Source organism: Hypanus sabinus, chromosome 3, assembly GCF_030144855.1.
Source record: "Hypanus sabinus isolate sHypSab1 chromosome 3, sHypSab1.hap1, whole genome shotgun sequence".
Taxonomy (NCBI): Eukaryota; Metazoa; Chordata; class Chondrichthyes; order Myliobatiformes; family Dasyatidae; genus Hypanus; species Hypanus sabinus.
In genome coordinates, this window is record NC_082708.1 from 130,657,769 (window position 1) to 130,679,772 (window position 22,004).

The following is a 22,004-nucleotide window of genomic DNA, read 5'->3' on the forward strand; positions in this document are numbered from 1 at the left end:
AGAGTAAGCATTCAATAATTGATAGGATATACAAGAAAAAAATGGAAGTGGGACTGAATAATTTAACAATTTATCTTTCTATCAATTACGGGGAAAACACCACCCCCTTACTCACAAAGGAGAAACAATGTGTTTCCATGTCAATTTACAATTGGATGATTTGATTTATCTAGGCCCTCCAGGGCTCTGTGCAATGCGAGGGAGCTTTAGGCAGAATTTTGACTCTCTCACTTCAGACACCAAACACACACACAGGGTAGAAAGAGATAAAAGTTCGCTGTTTGCTTTCCTTGTCCCAGATCACAATAGTCAATGAAAGAGTATCTTTGAAGACGAATGAGAATAAGGGTATTGGAGTATTGGAGACTCCCCATTCAAAAACATTTTTTCAAGAACTGAATAAATATGTAAAGAAATTTCTTTGGAAAGGAAAGATGTCAAGAATATCATTGGAAAAATTGACGTGTAAATTTGATTTAGGAGGGTTACAACTTCCAAATTTTAAGAATTATTATAAAGCAAATCAACTTAGATTTATTGCATCTTTTTTTGATGAAGAAAAACTGGCATGGATTAGAATAGAATTAGGTAAGTTAAGATTTTATATATAAATGGGAATCTAAATGGATACGGGAAAAAAAAGAATCTCCTATATTAAGACACTTGATTGATTTATGGAATAAGGTAAATATGGACGATGAGATAAAGAAATCTTTATTAGCAAAAAGAACTTTAATTCAAAATAGGCTTATTCCTTTTACAATGGATAATAAACATTTACATAACTGGTTCCAAAAGGGGATTAAATATATAGGTGATTGTTTTGAAGGAGGTATATTGATGTCGTTTGATCAATTAAAAAATAAATATAAAATATCAAATAACACTCTTTTCTGTTATTTTCAATTAAAGGCTTATTTACGAGAAAAGCTGGGTCAAACAATGTTACTGCCAAAATCTTGTGAAATAGAAATATTAATTCGAAAAGGAAAAATTAAAAACTTTACATCTTGTATGTATAATTTGATTCAAAAACAGACAATTAAATCAGGAATTCATAAATCAAGACAAAAATGGGAATTTGATTTGAATTTTAAAATTGATGGAAAAAACTGGTCAAGATTATGTTCTGATAGTATGAGAAATACAATAAATGTTCGACTTAGATTAGTACAATATAATTTTTTACATCAATTATATATACCACAGAAAATAAATAGATTAAATTCAAATAGGTCTGACCAATGTTTTCGATGTAATCAAGAAATTGGAACTTTTTTTTACATACTACTTGGTCTTGTTTTAAAATTCAACCATTTTGGATAAATCTGAGACTTTTATTGGAACAAATTACTGGAGTACAACTCCCACATAGTCCAGTATTATTTTTATTAGGAGACATTGAAGGGACAATACCAAAACTTAAATTGAATAAGTATCAGAAAAAATTTATAAAAATTGCAATGGCAGTAGCCAAAAAAGTTATCGCAGTTATTTGGAAATCTGATTTATATTTAACTATGGATCGTTGGAATAATGAAATACATAGTTGTATTCCACTTGAAAAAATTACATACAATCTAAGAAATGAATATGATATATTTTTGAAAATTTGGCTCCCATACCTACAAAAGATAGGATTAAATACATAGGTCCTTTGAAGATAAAATTATAAAGTAATTGGGGAAAGTAAAAATAAATATTAAAATTATTTTGAACCATGGAGCATGTGGGAATCCTCCAATATCCAGGCAATCTTTCTCTTTTTTTCTTCTTTCCTTTGATAAGGGTTGGGGGGGGGGGGGGAGAGCGTTAATATTATTTTTCTCACTATTTATCATATTTATTCTTTGTAATTTTCTAAAATTTAATAAATACAATAATAAAAACATTAAAAGAGAATGCCTGCATTAAATTTACAAAACCAATAAAAGTCATCCTTTGATGTATTCATTACCTGTAGCAGAGATTATTACGAACACCTCTTGTAGAGAAGGCAGAAGTGCAGTAGGCTCAGCTTTCCAAATGCTTTGGAGCAAATTGCTTATTTTGTTCACCTGAGAAATAAATCCACGAAGCTCTTCCTCTTGCGTAGCATTGCACTGGAACTGACTAATCGTCCTTACTAATTGTTGGCAGAACAGTACTGCTGATTTACCCTTTGGCATGCAGTGCACAAAGTCAGACAACAACTCACTCAACTTAGCACACAGCAAAGGCTCTGGCCTCTCACAAACTAATCGCAAAACTTCATTGTGCATGAAGCTGAAGATTTCAAGCACAGAAGGACAACTCATTATAAGTTTTAATCCCATGTGGATATAGTCAATGATGCCAATATCTTTCTTATCTAATGATCCATAACCTTGTTGCAGAAGGTTTAGGATAAAGCCCTTGTTAAAGAATTCTTCAAATTCACAACGATGGTATCTGGCATAGGCATCAAGTACCTGATGACCCACTTGTTTCTGGAAATTGTCCTCCCCAATTAAAATTAACCGTGTGGTTAGATGAAACATTGCCTTGCATTGCTCCCGGTCAACGGAGTTTTCAGCGGCATCTACCACTTTCTTCACGATCCCCCTCTTCACAGATAGAGGGTGTGAAGAGGTAATGAGTGCTTCCAATATCTTATCCATCATAGATTACGACACCTCAATGTTACAACGGAGGTAATTAGAACCTAGAAGAGGGAAACAAGATAAAAGATTTAATTAAAAAAAATTCAAAGTAGATAGTTAATTCCACTCTTCAAATCCCATCCAACTGACTTTCTGAAAAGTTACAAGATCTTGTGAAATAGGCAACCACAATTAAACTGCAAAAAGGGAAGCATCCTCATCCTTTACTCTATGAAATGTATGTAGCACCACAAGTTCCTTGAATAAACTGATTTAGATTAAGCTCAAGAAACCCAAAGAAAATACCAAGTTATATCATGAAGTGAGAAAACATTACAAAAAATATTTTAAAATTTGTCCTGATTTATTCCACCCCCAAGGAATCCAAAAAGGTTTTCTAAGTGCAGGCCCCAAGATTATCAAATTTTTTTGTCATTGAATTTCATTTGTCATTTAAATTTCTTCTAGCACGATAAACCGTGAAGATCTCCACAATCTTCCAGTTATTGATCTAATCCACAATCTTTGACTAACTTTCTGTCACCACTGGCCCAAGCTCTGACGTTCCCAATTTTCCACCTCAAAATTCAAGTTCCCTGAAACCTACATTTTCGACCAAGCTAATATTTCTGCTCTTAATATTCTCATAACAAACATAATTTCCAGGGCGCCTAGGCATGGCTTGAGTAGCAGCAGTACTCTCTATGAGTATGATTAAATACTCCCATTTCAGTCTGATACAGCTAAAAAGCACAACTGTTTCCAAGGTCAGTACAGCCAACAAAGATGTCTTAATGCTTTTAAATGAACGATCGCTGCTAAAAACTGATGGAAACGACACTGATTGTGGTTGGAAGTGTCCACATAGGATACCTTTCAGGAAGTGCAGGTGCAGAGCAGGGAAATGGGGTTTTAAACTATACCAATCATCTTGCTGGCAAATGTGCAGTCTCTGGTGAATAAAATCGATGATCTCAGGACTAGGACAATGTGTGTCCTTTACTTCCACGGAATCCTGGTTAACTCCTTCCGTACCAGCTGCAGCAATTCAGATCAATGTGTTTACTATACACCATCAAAATAGACCTACAAAGTCTCTCAAAAGCAGAGGTGGAGGAGTATGCCTCATGATCAACTCTTCTTGGTGCACAAATATATTAGTGCTGTCCCAATTCTGCTCACCACACCTGGAGTAGCAGTTAAGTGTCGTTCTTTTTACCTACCACAGGAGTTCTCTGGGGTCATTTTGGTGGCAGAATGCATTTCACCTCAGGTCAATGTCAAGCAGGCTTTAGATGATCTGAGCAATGGGATCAACATGTACGAAACAACACAGCCTAATGCCTTTACCATTGTTTTGGGAGATTTTAACCAGGCCAGTCTGGAAAAAAAATCACTAAGCAATTAGCATCAACAGATTACTTGCAATACCAGAGGGAACAACACACTGGACCATTGCTACACCACCATCAAGAATGCCTGCAAGGGAATTCCACGCCCTCACTTCCGGAAGGCTGATCACTTAGCTCTACTTCTATTCCCTGAATATAGGCAGAGACTGAAGACTGTAGCATCGGTAGCAAGGAAAACAAAGGTAGGGACAAGGGGAGCACAGGAGTGCCTACAGGACTGCTTTGAATCGGTGGACTGGGCTGTATTCAGGGATTCATCTTTGAACCTGAATGAATATGCTGGAGTTGTTACTGACTTCATTAAAACCTGTGTAGATAAGTGTGCACCCACAAAGACTTACTGTACATTCCCAAACCAAAGCCGTGGATGGTACATCATCTACTGAAGGTTAGATCTGTGGCATTCAAGTCTGGCAATCCAGACCTGATTTGTGGAGGGCTATTTCAAGGGCGAAGAGATAATTTTGAATGAGGTTGGAGGTGACATTGAATACACGGCAACTCTGGTAGGGTTTATAAGACATTACTTCCTTCAAAGTGAAACCCAATAGCATGAACGGCAGCAATGCTTCACTACCAGATGAACTCAATACCTTCTATGCTCACTCTGAAAGGGAGAACACAATGACAGCTATGAAGATTTCTGCTGCATCCGATGACCCTGTGATCTGTCTCAGAGGCTGATGTTAGGCTGCCTTTAAAGAGGGTGAACCCTCGCAAGGTGGAAGGTCCTGATGGAGTATCTGGTAAGGCTTTGATAACCTGTGCCAACCAACTAGCAGGAGTATTCAAATACACTTTCAACCTCTCACTGCTATGGGTGGAAGTTCCCACTTGCTTCAACAAGGCAACAATTATACCAGTGCCTAAGAAGAATAATGTGAGCTGCCTTAATGAATATCACCCGGGAGCATTCACATCGACAGTGATGAAATGCTTTGAGAGGTTGGTCATGACTGAACTCCTGCCTCAGCAAGGACCTGGACCCATTGCAATTTGCCTATCGCTACAATAGGTCAACGGCAGACACAATCTCAATGGCTCTCCACACGGCTTTAGACCACCTAAACAACACAAAAACGTAAGTCAGGATGCTGTTTATCGACTATAGCTCAGCATTTAGTACCATCATTCCCACAATCCTGATTGAGGAATTGCAGAATCTGGGCCTCTGTACCTCCCTCTGCAATTGGATCCTCGACTTCCTAACCAGAAGATCACAGTCTGTGTGGATTGGTGATAACATATCCTCTTCACTGATGATCAACACTGGTGCACCTCAGGGATGTGTGCTTAGCCCACTGCTCTACTCTCTATATATACGTAACTGTGTGGCTAGGCATAGCTCAAATACCATCTATAAATTTGCTGATGATACAAACATTGTTGGTAGAATCTCAGGTGGTGACGAGACAGTGTACAGGAGTGAGGTATGACAACTAGTGGAATGGTGCCACAGCAACAACCTGGCACTGAACATCAGTAAGATGAAAGAGCTGATTATGGACTTCAGGAAGGGTAAGATGAAAGAACACATACCAATCCTCAGAGAGTGAGCAGTTTCAAATTCTCTGGAGATCTAACTTGGTCCCAACATATCGATGTAGTTATAAAGAAGGCATTATTAGGAGTCTGAAGTGATTTGGCATGTCAACAAATACACTCAAAAACTTCTATAGATGTACTGTGGAGAGCATTCGGACAGGCTGCATCACTGTCTGGTGTGGAGGGGCTACTGCACAGGACTGAAAGAAGCTGTAGAGGGTTGTAAATCTAGTCAGCTCCATCTTGGGTACTAGCCTGCAAAGCACTCAGGAAATCTTCGAGGAGTGATGTCTCAGAAAGACAGCATCCATTATTAAGCACCTCCAGCACCCAGGGCATGCACTTTTCTCACTGTTACCATCAGATAGGAGGTACTGAAGCCTGAAGGCACACACTCAGCAATTCAGGAACAGCTTCTTCCCCTCTGCCATCCAATCTCTAAATGGAGATTGAACTCTTGCACACCACCTCACTTTTTTAAAATATACAATACTTCTGTTTTTTGCACTTTTTAATATCTACTCAATATACGTATATTGTAATTGATTTACTTATTTATTTTTGTCTTCTATAATATATATAGCATTGAACTGCTACTGCTAAGTTAACAAATTTCACACTACATGCGGTGATAATAAACCTGTTTCTGATAAATTAGGAAGAGGGTTAGGCCAATTTGCCCCTTGAGTCTCCCTTGTCATGTAATAACAGCTGAACTGATTGTAACCTCAATATTACATTCCTCTTTCATCTTTCACTCCCTCCCTCTCTTTTATCCAGAAACCACTTCTGCTTTCAAAACATTTTCCTTATGTGATCCTAATTCAAGTTTAATTTGATGTGTCTGTGAATCTCCATGTAATGTTTCATGTCATTAGTGTTAATTTTGGATAGCTTCATTGTATTGCATCGGACAGGAATGTCAGAATATTCTTGAAAGTGTATAACCTTAATAGGCAGCACATAGGTGTATAGTTATCGACAGAACACTACCCCTCATGAAAGGACTTAAATCTACTGAGCTGGAAAGTCATAGAACATATCAATTATGAATTGGTGAATCATGATATTACCTGTGAAGAAGACTCCAAGAAGTAATGTAATGTAGCACTACATTGATTTCTTTTTCCATAACCACACTGTTAGGTCCGAGGTCTATTGATTACTCCCAAGGTGGTGGCTGCTGAAGGGAATGAGAAAAGGAAGGTGATACAGAGACAATAAAACCTGCTCCTCACTAAATTACTGACCAATACTTCATCCAACCTCTTATGAAAGTTCAGTTGAAATATTGAGGCTTACAGAACTGTAAATTTTCATCTTTAAGATATACAGTAATGAAAGGATACAATTTATGCTTCCCTTTATGGCTACCAAAGGATTTGCAATTAATCACTGACCACACAAACATCATGGAAAATACTTAGAAACATTTTCTGAAAAAATACTCGTCTTCAGAGAATGAAAATTCAAATCTCACCAGTAAAGTATTAGCTAATCAGAACAAATCACATTTAAAATAGATTAGAATTAAAACCGAAGGATTTAACTGCCAAAAACTGAAATCCTATTTAATAAAAGAAAACACGATTGGTAATGTTTATTCTAGATGACCTGAACTGATACTTTTGTCTAAAACACCAACAAGTCAAACAAAAGTCATGTGTGCAGAAGCACACGAAGTTTCTCGTAGTACACAATTGCAAAATGATTAGTCAGCAGTTTTACTGTTCCCTTCAAACTGCAAAGTGTCCTTCCTTGAATCGAACAAATTAGAATAACATTCCAGTAAGTTACTACAAACTAAACGGCCAGAAGAAAACGAAAGGTAGTTCGTATTCCAGTCACCCGAACTGACTTCGCATTTCATCACCATAACACTGCAATTTTATCCGCACATGACACACAGCACACTATATTTAAAATACACAAGCAAAAAAAAAAATTCGGTAGAGAATTGTAAAAGGAGAAGCCGGAAGGCATAAGTGTTCATACTTAAATAAAAACCAACAATGACAGAAAGTAAATAAACGATGATGTTGCAAATCATGTGCAGGCGCTTTAGGCCAAAACAATCGCGCCTGGAGTTAGCGGCGAAAATGTGCGCGGCGTCTCGACGCCCCGAAGGGAAGTGTAGCCGAGCTTACCGAGGGAAACCATGGCAATCGCGGTCGCGGTCGCGGTCGCGGTCCGTCCGGTCAGACTGCAGCCGGACCCTCCGAGCGGCTCGGTCCCCGGCAGCCTCGCCTCACGACGGCGGCTCCACCGCCGGGCAGCCAGACGTCAGCGCGACTCGGGCACACAAGACCCCGCAGCGCTTCGTCGTCGCCGGTCGGCGCAGCGCCGTGTTTGTCACCGGGCAGGGGCGGCGGGGGCCGGGGCGCCCACTGCGATTTCCATTCCTCGTTCGGGTTTCGCCGCTGCCGTACCCGACGGGATTATCGGCGCCGAGTTGTAAGCGTTTCCTCGTAGCCAGGCAAATACGAGGATACCTCAGACGGAATTACCCAAATGATGACAATGTAATTTCACCGAGATAGGGTAATTAGACTGTCTAGTTAAATAGCTCCGACAGATTGAGTCTTCTATATAGCTACCCGGTATGATTTACTTGCAGTTAGTAGTACCACAGTCTCATTTTAATGCTTTGAAATAAATCGAGTTATAGGCATGATATTATTACCCATACAGTGACACTGTTAAAACCAGTGCATTCGTGTACAGTACCTTCAAGAGACAGGGTACATTTTATAATTCCAATTATTGATTGCGTGGCAACATATAAAATATGTCACCAAGTTTAATAAATGTTAACTTGTTTATGTAATGTATGTTTGTTATATTTTAATGCATCGAGCTGCTGTGGCAAAAAAAAAAGCTTTTTTTATTTGTGGAGCTTTATGTATACCCTGGGCCTGTATGCCTATAGTAATGAATTTGAACTTGAACAATGATGGGTCAAAGCAGACAATCTTATAAAATTAAGTTCAGATGGGATGCTCATTTGGTCTACTTATCCATACCTCTGCAAAACCTGTAGTTTTTACATTTCAGCAATTTAAAAGCATTATGGGGACTCTATAGTATTCTTGTACCCACAGGTCTATTTAGAAGACCACCCCTAGTATGTATTGCCCTTAATATTAAAATAGTCATCATATTGAACTTCTCTATTACTGTGTTGTGATTTAACTTGAAATGGTACACAGAATCAATAGTACTTGGGGGTACTGTCCATCTCGTAGGACAAGAGTGTGTTGAATTCTGGGTTTGAACTACAGTATTGAGTTTATTGATGAATTCTATGTTGAACATTGTTACGATGAGGCACTGGACTCAGTTTCAGGACTCTGACACATTTTCTGCAGATGAAGGCAGGTTGAAAAGTCACACAATTTGCTGGTCTTAATTTTCTTGTAGTTTTCTCAAGCAGCTGAGATTGGTACAGCTATCCTTTGGAGATCCTGACTACCCATGTTGCTGATTGCCACTTTGTAGCTCACTCCCAGATACAGTATCCTAATAGTGAAGGTATGAGTGTCCAACGGTGCATGATTCAATGGTCAGTTCAATATATTCTTGGGGATGCAGCCTCTTTCTATCTGATAACCTGATCAATCCACTTCAGACAGAATTGGATTAGTAATGAATGTATGCTGCTCGACTCAGAATATCCAAGGATATCTGGGTTGATCACACCATACTAGGAGATGTCTGGGATGCTTCTGAGATAGAGAATAGTTTTGCCTTTTCTCATGCTTTCTGTAGTCTGAATTTCAATGGCATCATCAAGGAGTGTAAATAAGATACAGGTTTAGTTGACTGACAGTCTGGTGTTCTTCATTAGACCTGTTGGTCCACACTTGCTCATTTAGCTTGGATGTAATAACTCCAGCTTTTGGAAAGCACTTGTTGATTTCAGCATGAAGTAGCAGGCTGCTGGAGATTACGGAGCCCAGATATATGGAACGATTTACTCCCTCCAAGAAGACAGAATTAATTGATGGTGGTATGGCAGGGTTTTGGGCTGTGACATTTGCCGAGAAAAGGAGGAGGGGCCCCAGGGGGAAGTAATAAGCAGGTGAGATGAGGTGAAAGGTCAGAGTGGGGACTAGAGGGAGGGGGGAGGGAAATACGTTCACCAGAAGGAAAAATATTCATGCCATCGGGTTGGAGGGTACCCAGATGGAATATAAGATGTTGCTCCTCTACCCTGAGGGTGGCCTCATCTTGGTACAAGATGGACACATCGGAATGTGAATAGAGATAAAATGTTTGGCCACCAGGAAGCTCTGCTTGTGGCGGATAGTGCTGAGGTGCATGATGAAGAGGTCCCCCAATTTACGACAGGTCTCATCAATGTAGAGGAGGCTGCATCAGGACACCAGGAGATTTGTAGGTGGTGTTGCCTCAACTAGAAGGACTATTTGGGGCCCTGAATGGAGCTGAATGGGCAGGTGTAGCACATAGGCTGCTTGCAGGGATAAACGCCAAGAGGGATGTTACGTACCCCGTAACTGGGTGTCTTACCAGCAAAGATAGAAGTGTCCGTTGGAGTCTGGTGGTACTATTTTCAACAATATTTATTAGCAAAAATATACAAAATAATATCAATGTGAATAGACAGAGAATATACGTTAGCAATACTAAACCTAAAAGTGCGGGTATAATAATAATCACTAATGAAACAATCTCTATCGTTGTCTGGGGATAATGAATTGTCAGTTGGAAATATAAAGTTCAGTTCAGTTCATGCAGGCTGCAGTAGTTGTTGGTCACTGTGTTGCAACTGTTGGAGAGAGAGAGAGAGCGAGAGAAAACGTGTGAACAGTAACAGCTATTGTCTTGCCAACCTTCCTTTACGATTTTGATCCGTCGATGTGCTGTTGTTGTGGCCATTCAGGTATGACCCCCACCGTCCTTTAGTTAGACCGTTCCTCCGTGGTGGACTCATCACCCAGGCAAGGGTGGACACACACACAAGCCCCCACCGGCCTCGCTATAAAACACTGTGAGCTAAAATTTACCGACCCTTCGTTCGGTCTTCGATGTCCCACCCTGTCTCATGGGTTTCTGCTGCTCACTAGCGTTTCTCCTGGTGCGTCTGAGGGGTGTTACCCCAGACCTCACTTTTATCCCCACTCATGTGGTCTCAGGTGTCAATCAAGTTGGGATGATGTAATCCATCAAACCAGCCCACTCTGGTTGCCCCCTGAGGGGTTTCAATGAATAGAACAGTACCAAGTAAACAATCCTTCTCCAAGAGACAATAGCAGTAATCAATGGTTCTGCTCCCCTTTTGTTAGTAGGAGCCGTTCCACGATGGGGTACCTCTTAGCTGTGTCTCTCTCTCATTAACTTTCATGAGCTGTTATCAATAACAACTGCCCTGGCAGATTTCCTTTTGTCTCTCTTACTTCCTTGTTAGCAGCATCGAAATAGTAGTGATTTGCGATTCTCCAAAAAGGGGGGGCATGGGCCACTCTGCACCCTTCTGCCCATCAGAGTTGTTCATCCTTTGTAACAGGGAGATTAGTGGGGAGGGATGAATGAACAATTGGAACGCGGAGGGATCAGCCCGAATGCAGAAAGCATGGGGAGGGGCAAGGAAAAGACATGTTTGATGGTAGGATCCCTTTGAAGCTGGCAGAAGTTGCTGAGAATGATATGTTGGATGCGGAGGCTGACGGGGTGGTAGGTAAGGATGAGAACTCTATCGCTGTTAAGGTGGCAGGATGACAGGGTGAGCATGGATGTACGGGAAATGGAGGAGATGCAGGTGAGGGCAGTATTGATAGTGGAGGGAAGGAAACCCTGTTATTTAAAGAAGGGGGACATCTCTGATGTCTTGGAAAGGAATGCCGCATCCTGGGAACAGATGTAGTGAGACAAAGAAATTAAGAAAAGGGAACCATGTGAATTTAAAGGCAAGGTGGAAGTTAAAGGCAAAGTTGATAAGATTGACGAGCTCAGCATAGATGCATGAAGCAGTGCCAATGCAGTTGTCAATGTAGCAGAGGAAGAGTTGGGGAGCATAACTGAGGAAGAAACAGTGCCCGTGGCTACCCCTCAAGTTTGGAGAAAGTGGGACGACCCGAAGGGAGAATTGTTCAGGGTGTGGACCAGTTATGCTAGATGGCAAGAAAGAAGTGGAGAGCTTTGAAGCCTTCCTGATGGAGAACAGAAGAGGACAGGGACTGAACATCCATGGTGAAGATGAGGCGGTCAGGATCAGAGGATTGAAGCTACAGAGGGGATCGAGGGCGAAGAGGAGGAGGAGAAGGGAAATGCCTTGAAATAATTTACAGTCACGACAGCTGCCCTTATATTTATTAAAGAGACAATCTTTACATCCTGCATATGCCAGGACACAATGTTCTCTCTAACAGGGACCAAAAAGTTGAAGCAGATATTGTAAGCTTTCAGCCTCCCATGTTTGATGTGATCAGGCAGAATGAGGCCATCACCTGGAGCTTTTCCTGTGTCACTACTTCACTAAGCTCATTCACTGTGAACTGTTCTTCTTAATGTCTTGTATTTCCTGTCTTACAACAATAAAAGGTCTTTATCTTTCTAACTTTCCTTTGCAAGTTGCTTCTTCCCGGCGGCCCAATCGAATTGCAACTCATCAGCAAGGGCAAATAAAACAATGTAGGGGCAAGTGGAGCAGCTGTTGTGTGAGTGGACTATTGTTAGAGTGGGGATGCTTGAGTGAGGCAAGTTTTTGGGAAATTTCTTCTCCTGCATCATTCGTCAGTTCGTGCAGAGAGAATGGCTTCAGGGGCTGTGTTATGTTCTTTGTTTGAGATGTGGGAATTCTGAGAGACCGTCAGCCTCCCAGATAATAACGTCTGTTCCAGGTAGACCGAGCTGCAGCTCCTCAGAGAACGTGTTAAGGAACTGGACAGATATATCCCAAAGAAGTATTCTGAAGGCAGGATGAGGCGACTGTGGCTGACAAGGGAAGTCAAAAACAACATAAAAGCAAAAGAGGGCATATAACGGCAAAAATTAGTGGGAAGTTAGAGGATTGGAAAACTTTAAAAAATGAACGAAAGACAACAGAAAAAGCCACTAGGAGGGGAAGATGAAATATGAAGTTAACCTAGTGATTGATATAAAAGAGCATAACAGAAGTTTTTTTTTCAGGCTGAAACATTGACTGTTCTCTTTTCCATAGATGCTGCCTGGCCCGCTGAGTTCTTCCAGCATTTTGTGTACTTTGCAGGTTGAGTCAGTAGCAAGGAAGCAACGCTAGCATTCATTTCAAGAGGATTAGAATATAAAAGCAAGGATGTAATGCTGAGGCTTTATAAGAAACCGGTGAGGCCTCACTTGGAGTACTGTGAACAGTTTTGGGCACCTTATCAAAGAATGTGCTGACATTGGGAAGGGTTCAGAGGGTTTCAGAATGATCCTGAAAATGAAATGTTATTGTATGAGGAGCACTTGATGGCTTTGGGCCTGTACTCACTGACATTTAGAAGAGTGGTGGTGGGGGGGGGGGGGGGTGGGGGATCTCATTGAAACCTTCGCAAATGTGGAAAGGCTGTAGATAAAATAGATGTTTCCTATAGTGGTCTCTGAACAGAGGACACAGCTTCAGAATATAGGGATATCCATTTGGAATGGAGATTATATGAGCAACTTCTTTAGCCAGAGGGTGGTGAGTCAGCGGATTTCATTGCCACAGGCAGCTGTGGAGGCCTGGTCATTGGGTATATTTAAGGTTGATAGATTCTTGATTAGTCAGGGCATGAAAGGTTATGGGAATGGATCAGCCATGTTGAAATAGTGGAGCAGACTCAATGGGCTGACTGGCACATTTCTGCTCATATCCCTTATGGTCTTATAGCTCAATTCTTTGACACTAGGGATCAATCTTTACATGTAATTATACAAGGCGCCTAAGGCTTAATATTGCCTTTGTGTTATATGTGAAATATTCTTTGTTCCATTTAACACAAAACACTTGTTAGTTTTTATCAGTTTATATTAATTCTTTTAGTGTTACTACTTGCACCAGATTGGACAAGTGCATCAATTTTGCTGTCGATTTACTTCACAAAATCTACCTGATTGTTCCCCTCCCTTTCCCAGTTTCTCCAGCCCCCATTCAATGACCACATTGATGATACTTCCATTGATTGCTACTGCAGCCCTAACTCTTTCCAGCCCACATCCTGGCACTCCATCCTCTGGTTTGTGTCTGCCACATCAGGTTGGACAATGCCACCTTGCCTGTCAGTGCTTCAGATAAGTTTTGTTTTCATTCTCAAACAAGGATTCATCAGCAGTGCAGATGCTAAGCTGCATGACTACCATTTCATTCACTACTCCTTTCTCTCTCAAAATTGAATTCTCACTGTCTTTACCTACCTATATATCATGAATGGATAAATTCTTTGCCTTTTCTCATATCTCCATACTGATGCCAGCACCCTTGCATTTTCAGAATTCCATTGACAGTCTTCTCTCTGTAATCCATAGATGCTGCTTGGCCTACTGAGTTCCTCCAGCATTTTGTGTGTGTTGCTTTGGATTTCCAGCATCTGCAAATCTTCTCATCTTCTCTCTATAACTGTCCGATTTACTCTTCAGGCACTACCTTCAATGTCCCACGGCAACTTCCTGCACAATTCCAGAAGATGAAACACCTGTACTTTAACTTCCTCCTACTCTATAATTTTGAATGCTTAGTATTCTTTATAGATGAAATGATATTTAACAAGTATTTCTTCGAACTTGATATATCTTATTATTGGTACCATCAGGCAACTCACACCAGCTGCTTCAGGAACAACCAGCAGGTTCTGGAAATGACCTGCACAACCCTAATTCTACCTCAGTAATGGAACACGACTGAACATGACTTGTGATACCACAGACATGCCTCTAATTGTTTCTCTTATTCTGCATTAACGTCTTGTTTTTGAACAAACATCTTTCTGTCTTCGATCTTATATAATTTAAATATACTTAATGTTTGTCTATACCTATGTGCCTGTGATGCTGCTACAAACAAGTTGCTCATTGTACTCACAAAAGATTTGAAAGTGGGAGGGGTAGGGAAGATCCGAAATGATAGGAGAAGACAGGAGGGGGGAGGGATGAAGCCAAGAGCTCGAAAGTTGATTGGCAAAAGTGATACACATCTGGAGAAAGTAAAGATTCATGGGACGGGAGGCCTAGGGAGAAAGAAACGGGGAGGGGACCATCAGAGGGAGATGGAGAGCAGGCAAGGAGTGATTGTGTGAGGGACTGAGGAAAAAAGTGTGTGCAGGGGTGGAGGGATAATAAATAAATAAGGGATGGGGTAAGAAGGGGAGGAGGGGCATTAATGGAAGTTAGAGAAATCAATGTTCATGCCATTAGGTTGGAGGCTACCCAGACGGAATACAAAGTGTTGTTCCTCCAACCTGAGTGTGGCTTCATCTTGACAGTAGAGGAGGCCATGGATAGACATTTCAGAATGGGAATGGGATGTGGAATTAAAATGTGTGGCCACTGGGAGATCCTGCTTTCTCTGGCGGACAGAGTGTAGGTCTTCAGCAAAATGGTCTCCCAGTCTGCGTTGGATCTCACCAATATATAAAAGGCCGCACCGGGAGCACCGGACACAGTATGTCACACCAGCTGAGTCACAGGTGAAGTGTCACCTCACCTGGAAGGACTGTCTGGAGCCCTGAATGGTGGTGAAGGAAGAAGTGTAAGGGCAGGTATAGCACTTGTTCCGTTTACAAGGATAAGTGCCGGGAGGGAGATTGGTGGGAAGGGATGGGATGGATGGACAAGGGAGTCGTATAGGGAGCGATCCCTGTGGAAAGCAGAAATGGGAGTAGGGGAAGATGTGATTGGTGGTGGGAACTCGTTGGAGATGGCGGAAGTTATGGAGAATTATATGTTGGACCTGGAGGCTGGTGGGGTGGTAGGTGAGGATAAGGGGGACCCTATCCCGAGTGGTGTGGCAGGAGGATGGGGTGAGAGCAGATGTGCATGAAATGGGAGAGATGAGTTTGATAAACTCGATTTGATTTGATTCTCCCACACTGAGTAGGCAAAAAGCCAATCTTTATTCTGTCTGTCAGTGATCCAGACTGGGCACCTGTTTTAATTCTCAATTTCTATTCCAATTTCTGTATCTTTAGCTCTCACACTGAAACATAATGAAATCCCAAGGAAAACAATATTGTTTTAAACTAGGAACATAATGATAATACAATTTCAGACTGTGATTCTGCTATTCCCATTTACACTTCTTATGTTTTGTTTCCCAAATCATCATCACTCTTTGCTATTTAATCTCTCCACCTTACCACAGAGCCTTCCTTTTGTTGTCAACCTTTTTATTCTGCATTATTTGACTGGTTTTATTTTCAGCTGCTTTTCCATTTTTGATGGAGGTAATTAAATCAAATTGTAACTCTCCTTGCTCTATGGATGTCATCTGACTTGCTTATTTCTTCAGGCATATTCCATTTCTTATTAAATTTAACAGCATCTGTGGCATTTTGCTTTCTGGAGAAAATTATAACTTTTAAAGGGATAGCAAAGATCTAGTTTGACCAGATTCCAGCATCTGAAATGTCTTGCGTCTTTGATGTCTGATTATAAAGTTGGGGTACAACCTCTCTACATCTGTATTTGTTGTCCTGACTAATGAAGACCAGTATCCCATATGCCTTCCTATCTATAGGAAGAATTTACTTGGAGAAGTACAGTCTAGTCATGGATAGTCAACATGGCTTTGTGAAGGGAAGATCGTGCCTCATGAGCCTGATTGAGTTTTTTGAAGAGGTAACAAAAGAAATTGATGAGGGTACGGCAGTGGATGTGGTCTACATGGACTTTAGCAAAGCATTTGACAAGATCCCTCATGAGAGACTCATCCAGAAAATCATGAGGCATGGGATCAGAGGAACCTTGGCTGTTTGGATAAAAAATTGGCTTAAAGGAAGAAAGCAGAGGGTAGTCGTGGAAGGAAAGTATTCTGCCTGGAGGTCGGTGACTATGGAGTGCTGCAGGGAACTGTCTTGGGACTCCTGCTATTTGTGATTTTTATAAATGACCTGGATGTAGAGGTGGAAGGATAGGTGATTAAGTTTGCGGATGACACGAAGATTGGAGGAGTTGTGGATGGAGCTGTAGGTGGTCAAAGGTTACAACAGGATATAGACAGGTTGCAGGGTTGGGCAGAAAAATGGCAGATGGAGTTCAATCCGGACAAGTGTGAGGTGATGCATTTTGGAAGGACAAACCAGAAGACTGAGTACAGGATTAATGGTCAGTTACTTAAGAGTGTGGATGAACAAAGGGACCTTGGGGTTCAAATCCATACATCCCTCAAGGTCGCTGCACAGGTTGATAGGATAGTTAAGAAGGAGTTTGGGATGCTAGGCTTCACTAACGGGGGATTGAGTTCAAGAGTAGAGAGGTCATGTTGCAACTCTACAAATCTCTGGTGAGACCGCACTTAGAGTATTGTGTTCAATTCTGGTCACCTTATTATAGGAAGGATGTGAAAGCTATGGAGAGGGTACAGAGGAGATTTACCAGGATGTTGCCTGGATTGGAGAACAAGTCATTTGAAACAAGGTTAGCAGAGCTGGGACCTCTCTTTGGAGAGTAGAAGAATGAGAGGGGACTTGATAAAGGTCTACAAGATTATGAGAGGCATAGGTAGGGTGGATAGTCAGTACCTGTTTCCCAGGGCACCAGTAGCAAACACCAGAGGGCATATGTACAAAATTAAGGGAGGGAAGTTTGGGGGGGGGGGGGGGACATCAGGGGTAAGTTTTTTTTACACAGAGGATTGTGAGTGCCTGGAATGACTTGCCAGGGATGGTGGTGGAGGCTAAAACATTAGAGGTATTTAAGAGCCTCTTGGACAGGCACATGGATGAAAGAAAAATGGAGGGTTATGGGGTAGTGGGTTTAGTATGTTTTTTTTAAGAATTATATGGGTCGGCACAACCTGGAGGGCTAAAGGGCCTGTACTGTGCTGTAGAGTTCTATGGTTCTATATTACAGAACATAGAACGTAGGAATCTTCAGCACATTACAGGCCCTTCAGCCTGCAATGTTGTGCTGACCACGTAACCTACCCTAGAAACAGCCTAGAATTTCCCTTCCACATTTTTCTAAGCTCCATGTACCTACTAAAGAGTCTCGTCGGAGACTCTATTGTATCTGTTTCTACTACCGTCACCAGCAGTGCATTCCACATACCCACCACTCTCTGTGAAAAACTTACCTCTGACATTCCCCCCGTACCTACTTCCATGCACCTTAAAACTATGCCCCCTTGTGTTAGCCATTTCAGCCCTGGGAAAAAAGCCTCTGGCTGTGTACACGATCAATGCCTCTCTTCATCTTGTACACCTCTATCAGGTCACCTCTCATCCTCTGTTGCTCCAAGGAGAAAAGGCTGAGTTCACTCAACCTATTCTCATGAGGCATGCTCCCCAATCCAGCTAACATCCTTGTAAATCTCCTCTGCACTCCCTCTATAGTATCCACATCTTTCCTGTAGTGAGGTGACCAGAAATGAACAGAGTACTCCAAGTGGGGTCTAACTAAGGTCTTGTACAGCTGTAACATTATCTCATGGCTCTTGAACTCAATCCCATGGTTCAGCCAACACATCATAAGCACTGTTAACCTGTGCAGCAGCTTTGAGTGTCCTATGGACACAGACCCCAAGATCTCTGATCCTCCACGCTGCCAAGAGTCTTACCATTAAGATTATATTCTGTCCTCAAATTTGACCTACCGAAATGAACCACTTCACACTTAACTGGGTTGAACTCTATCTGCCAATCCTCAGCCCAGTCCTGCATCCTATCGATGTCCTGCTGTAACTTCTGTTGAACCTCCAGACTATCCACAACACCTCCAACTTCTGTGTTATCAGCAAACTTACTAACCCACCCTTCTACTTCCACATCCAGGTCATTTATAAAACATAAAGAGGAGGGATCCCAGAACAGATCCCTGCAGAACAAGACTGGTCACTGACCTCCATGCAGAATATAAACCTTCTGCAACCACCCTTTGCCTTCTGTAGGTAAGCTAATTCCGTTCCGGATCTACCAGGCAAGTTCTCCTTGGATTCCATGCCTCCTTACTTTCTGAATGAGCTTTGCATGCAAAACTTATCAAATGCCTTACTGAAATCCATATGCACTAGATCCACTGCTCCACCTTCATTAATGTGTTTTGTTACACCCTCAAAGAATTCAATCAGGCTTGTAAGGCATGACCTGCTCTTGACTAAGCCTTGCTGACAATCCCTAAACAGATTATGTCTCTCAAAATGCTCATAAATCCTGCCTCTCAGGATCTTCAACAACTTGCCCAACACTGAACTAAGACTCATTGGTCTATAATAGCAACACACACAAAATGCTGGTGGAACGCTGCAGGCCAGGCAGCATCTATAGGGAGAAGCGCTGTCAACATTTCGGGCTGAGACCCTTCGTCAGGACTGTTGCTTGAATTTCCAGCATCTGCAGATTTCCTTGTGTTGGTCTATAATATCCTGGGTTATCTCTACTCCCTTTCTTGAACAAGGGAACAACATTCGCAACCCTGCAATCCTCTGGTACTTCTCCTGTCCCCATTGATGATGTAAAGATCATTGTCAGAGGCTCAGCAATCTCTTGCCTCATTTCCCTCAGTAGCCTGGGGTATATCTCATTCAGACACAGTGATTTAACTAATTTAATGCTTCTCAAAAGCTCCAGCACATCCTCTTTCTTAATATCTATGTGCTCAAGTGTTTCAGTCCACTGTAAATCATCCCCACAATTGCCAAGACCCTTTTCCCTGGTGAATACTGAAGCAAAGAGTTAAGTACCTCCGCTACCTCCTACGACTCCATGCACACGTTTCCAATATCATACCTGATTGGTCCTATTCTCACATGGCTTGTCCTCTTGCTCTTCATAGACTTGTAGAATGCCTTGTGGTTTTCCTTAATCTAGCTCACCAAGGCCTTCTCATGGCCCCTTCTAGCTTTCCTAATTTCATCTTAATCTCCTTCCTGGCAACCTCATAATTTTCTAGAGCTCTAAAAGTACTTGGTTTCTTAAACCTTTCATAAGCTTTTCTTCATAACTAGAATTTCTACATCCTTTGTACACCATGGTTCTTTTACCCTACCATCCTTTCCCTGCCTCAATGGAACAAACCTATACAGAACACCATGCAAATGATCCCTGTACATTTGCCACATTTCTGCCATGCATTTCCCTGAGAACATCTGCTCCCAATTTGTGCTCCAAGTTTCTGCCTAATAGCATGTTTCCCACTATCCCTATTAAATGTTTTCCCAAATTGTCTGCTCCTATCCCTCTCCAGTGCTATGGTAAAGGAGATAGATCACTACCTCCAAAATGCTCTCCCACCAAGAGGTCTGACACTTGACCAGGTTCATTTCCCAATACCAGATCAAGTACAGCCTCTCCTCTAGTTAGCTCATCTATGTATGGCGTCTGGAAACCTTCCTGAACACACCTAACAAACCACCCATCCAAACCCCTTGCTCTATATTAGGAAAGTTAAAATCACCCATCACAACAACCCATTCCAGAATCTGCCTCCATAAAAACACCCAGTAGAGTTATTGACCTCCTTCCTGTTTCTAATTTCCACCCACACTGACTCAGTAGACAATCCCTCCATGACTTCCTCCTTTTCTGCAGCATACCTCCCAGATTTAAACCCAAATCATTCATGCATGTTATACTAAGTAATTTTGAAACCAGTTTGTCAACCTTTAGATGCCATAGCCCTCCTGTTTTGAACCAGACTCCCTCGCAGGATCTTGTCAAAGGCCCTAATAAATTCTGTGTAAATTACATCCTATTTTGCTAGTTAAAAGAGTTCAATCAAAATGGTCAGATCTGCCCTTGACAAAGCCACGTTGGCTGTCTGATAAGCCCCTGCCTTTCCAACTGATCATTAATTCTCTGCCTCAAATTTTGTTTGTTTCTTTACTGCCAATGTTATTCTCAGTTTAATAGGTACCAGGTTTTACCCTCTGCTTTAGTCGCACTCCCTTCATCTGGTACCTCAGTTATGCTCAATGAAAATTTAAAGATCTCAACCAGAGCTCCAGCAATCTATTCCCATAACTTTTAACCATATATAACCATATAACAATCACAGCACGGAAACAGGCCATCTTGGCCCTCCTAGTCCGTGCCAAACCCTTAATCTCACCTAGTCCCACCTACCCGCACTCAGCCCATAACCCTCCACTCCTTTCCTGTCCATATACCTATCCAATTTTACCTTAAACAACACAACTGAACTGGCCTCTACTACTTCTACAGGAAGCTCATTCCACACAGCTATCACTCTTTGAGTAAAGAAATACCCCCTCGTGTTTCCCTTAAACTTCTGCCCCCTAACTCTCAAATCATGTCCTCTAGTTTGAATCTCCCCTACTCTCAATGGAAACAGCCTGTTCATGTCAACTCTATCTATCCCTCTCAAAATTTTAAATACCTCGATCAAATCCCCCCTCAACCTTCTACGCTCCAATGAATAGAGACCTAACTTGTTCAACCTTTCTCTGTAACTTAATTGCTGAAACCCAGGTAACATCCTAGTAAATCGTCTCTGCACTCTCTCTAATTTATTGATATCTTTCCTATAATTCAGTGACCAGGACTGCACACAATATTCCAAATTTGGCCTTACCAATGCCTTGTACAACTTTAGCATTACATTCCAACTTCTGTACTCAATGCTTTGATTTATAAAGGCCAGCATTCCAAAAGCCCTCTTCACCACCCTATCTACATGAGACTCCACTTTCAGGGAACTATGCACAGTTATTCCTAGATCTCTCTGTTCCTCTGCATTCCTCAATGCCCTACCATTTACCCTGTATGTTCTATTTGGATTATTCTTGCCAAAATGTAGAACCTCACACTTCTCAGCATTAAACTCCATCTGCCAACGCTCAGCCCATTCTTCTAACCGGCATAAATCTCCCTGCAAGCTTTGAAAATCCACCTCATTATCCACAACACCTCCTACCTTAGTATCATCGGCATACTTACTAATCCAATTTACCACCCCATCATCCAGATCATTTATGTATATTACAAACAACATTGGGCCCAAAACAGATCCCTGAGGCACCCCGCTAGTCACCGGCCTCCATCCCGATAAACAATTATCCACCACTACTCTCTGGCATCTCCCATCTAGCCACTGTTGAATCCATTTTATAACTCCAGCATTAATACCTAACGACTGAACCTTCTTAACTAACCTTCCATGTGGAACTTTGTCAAAGGCTTTGCTGAAGTCCATATAGACTACATCCACTGCCTTACCCTCGTCAACATTCCTCGTAACTTCTTCAAAAAATTCAATAAGGTTTGTCAAACATGACCTTCCACGCACAAAT

The 22,004-nt window shown here is 41.7% G+C and overlaps 1 protein-coding gene across 1 annotated transcript in view; it reads right to left on the reverse strand.

The window, feature by feature from the left end:
* The window catches only part of usp38 (ubiquitin specific peptidase 38), a 34,292-nt gene extending 26,430 nt beyond the window's left edge, over window positions 1-7,862 (reverse strand). The window contains exons 1-3 of the mRNA XM_059965137.1: window positions 7,726-7,862; window positions 6,652-6,761; window positions 1,958-2,683 (exon numbers count right to left, since the gene is read on the reverse strand). Coding sequence (XP_059821120.1) covers window positions 1,958-2,642 — 685 coding nt within the window. The 5' untranslated portion in view covers window positions 2,643-2,683; window positions 6,652-6,761; window positions 7,726-7,862. The remainder of the gene's footprint in view (window positions 1-1,957; window positions 2,684-6,651; window positions 6,762-7,725) is intronic.
* Between the last annotated feature and the right edge of the window lie 14,142 nt (window positions 7,863-22,004).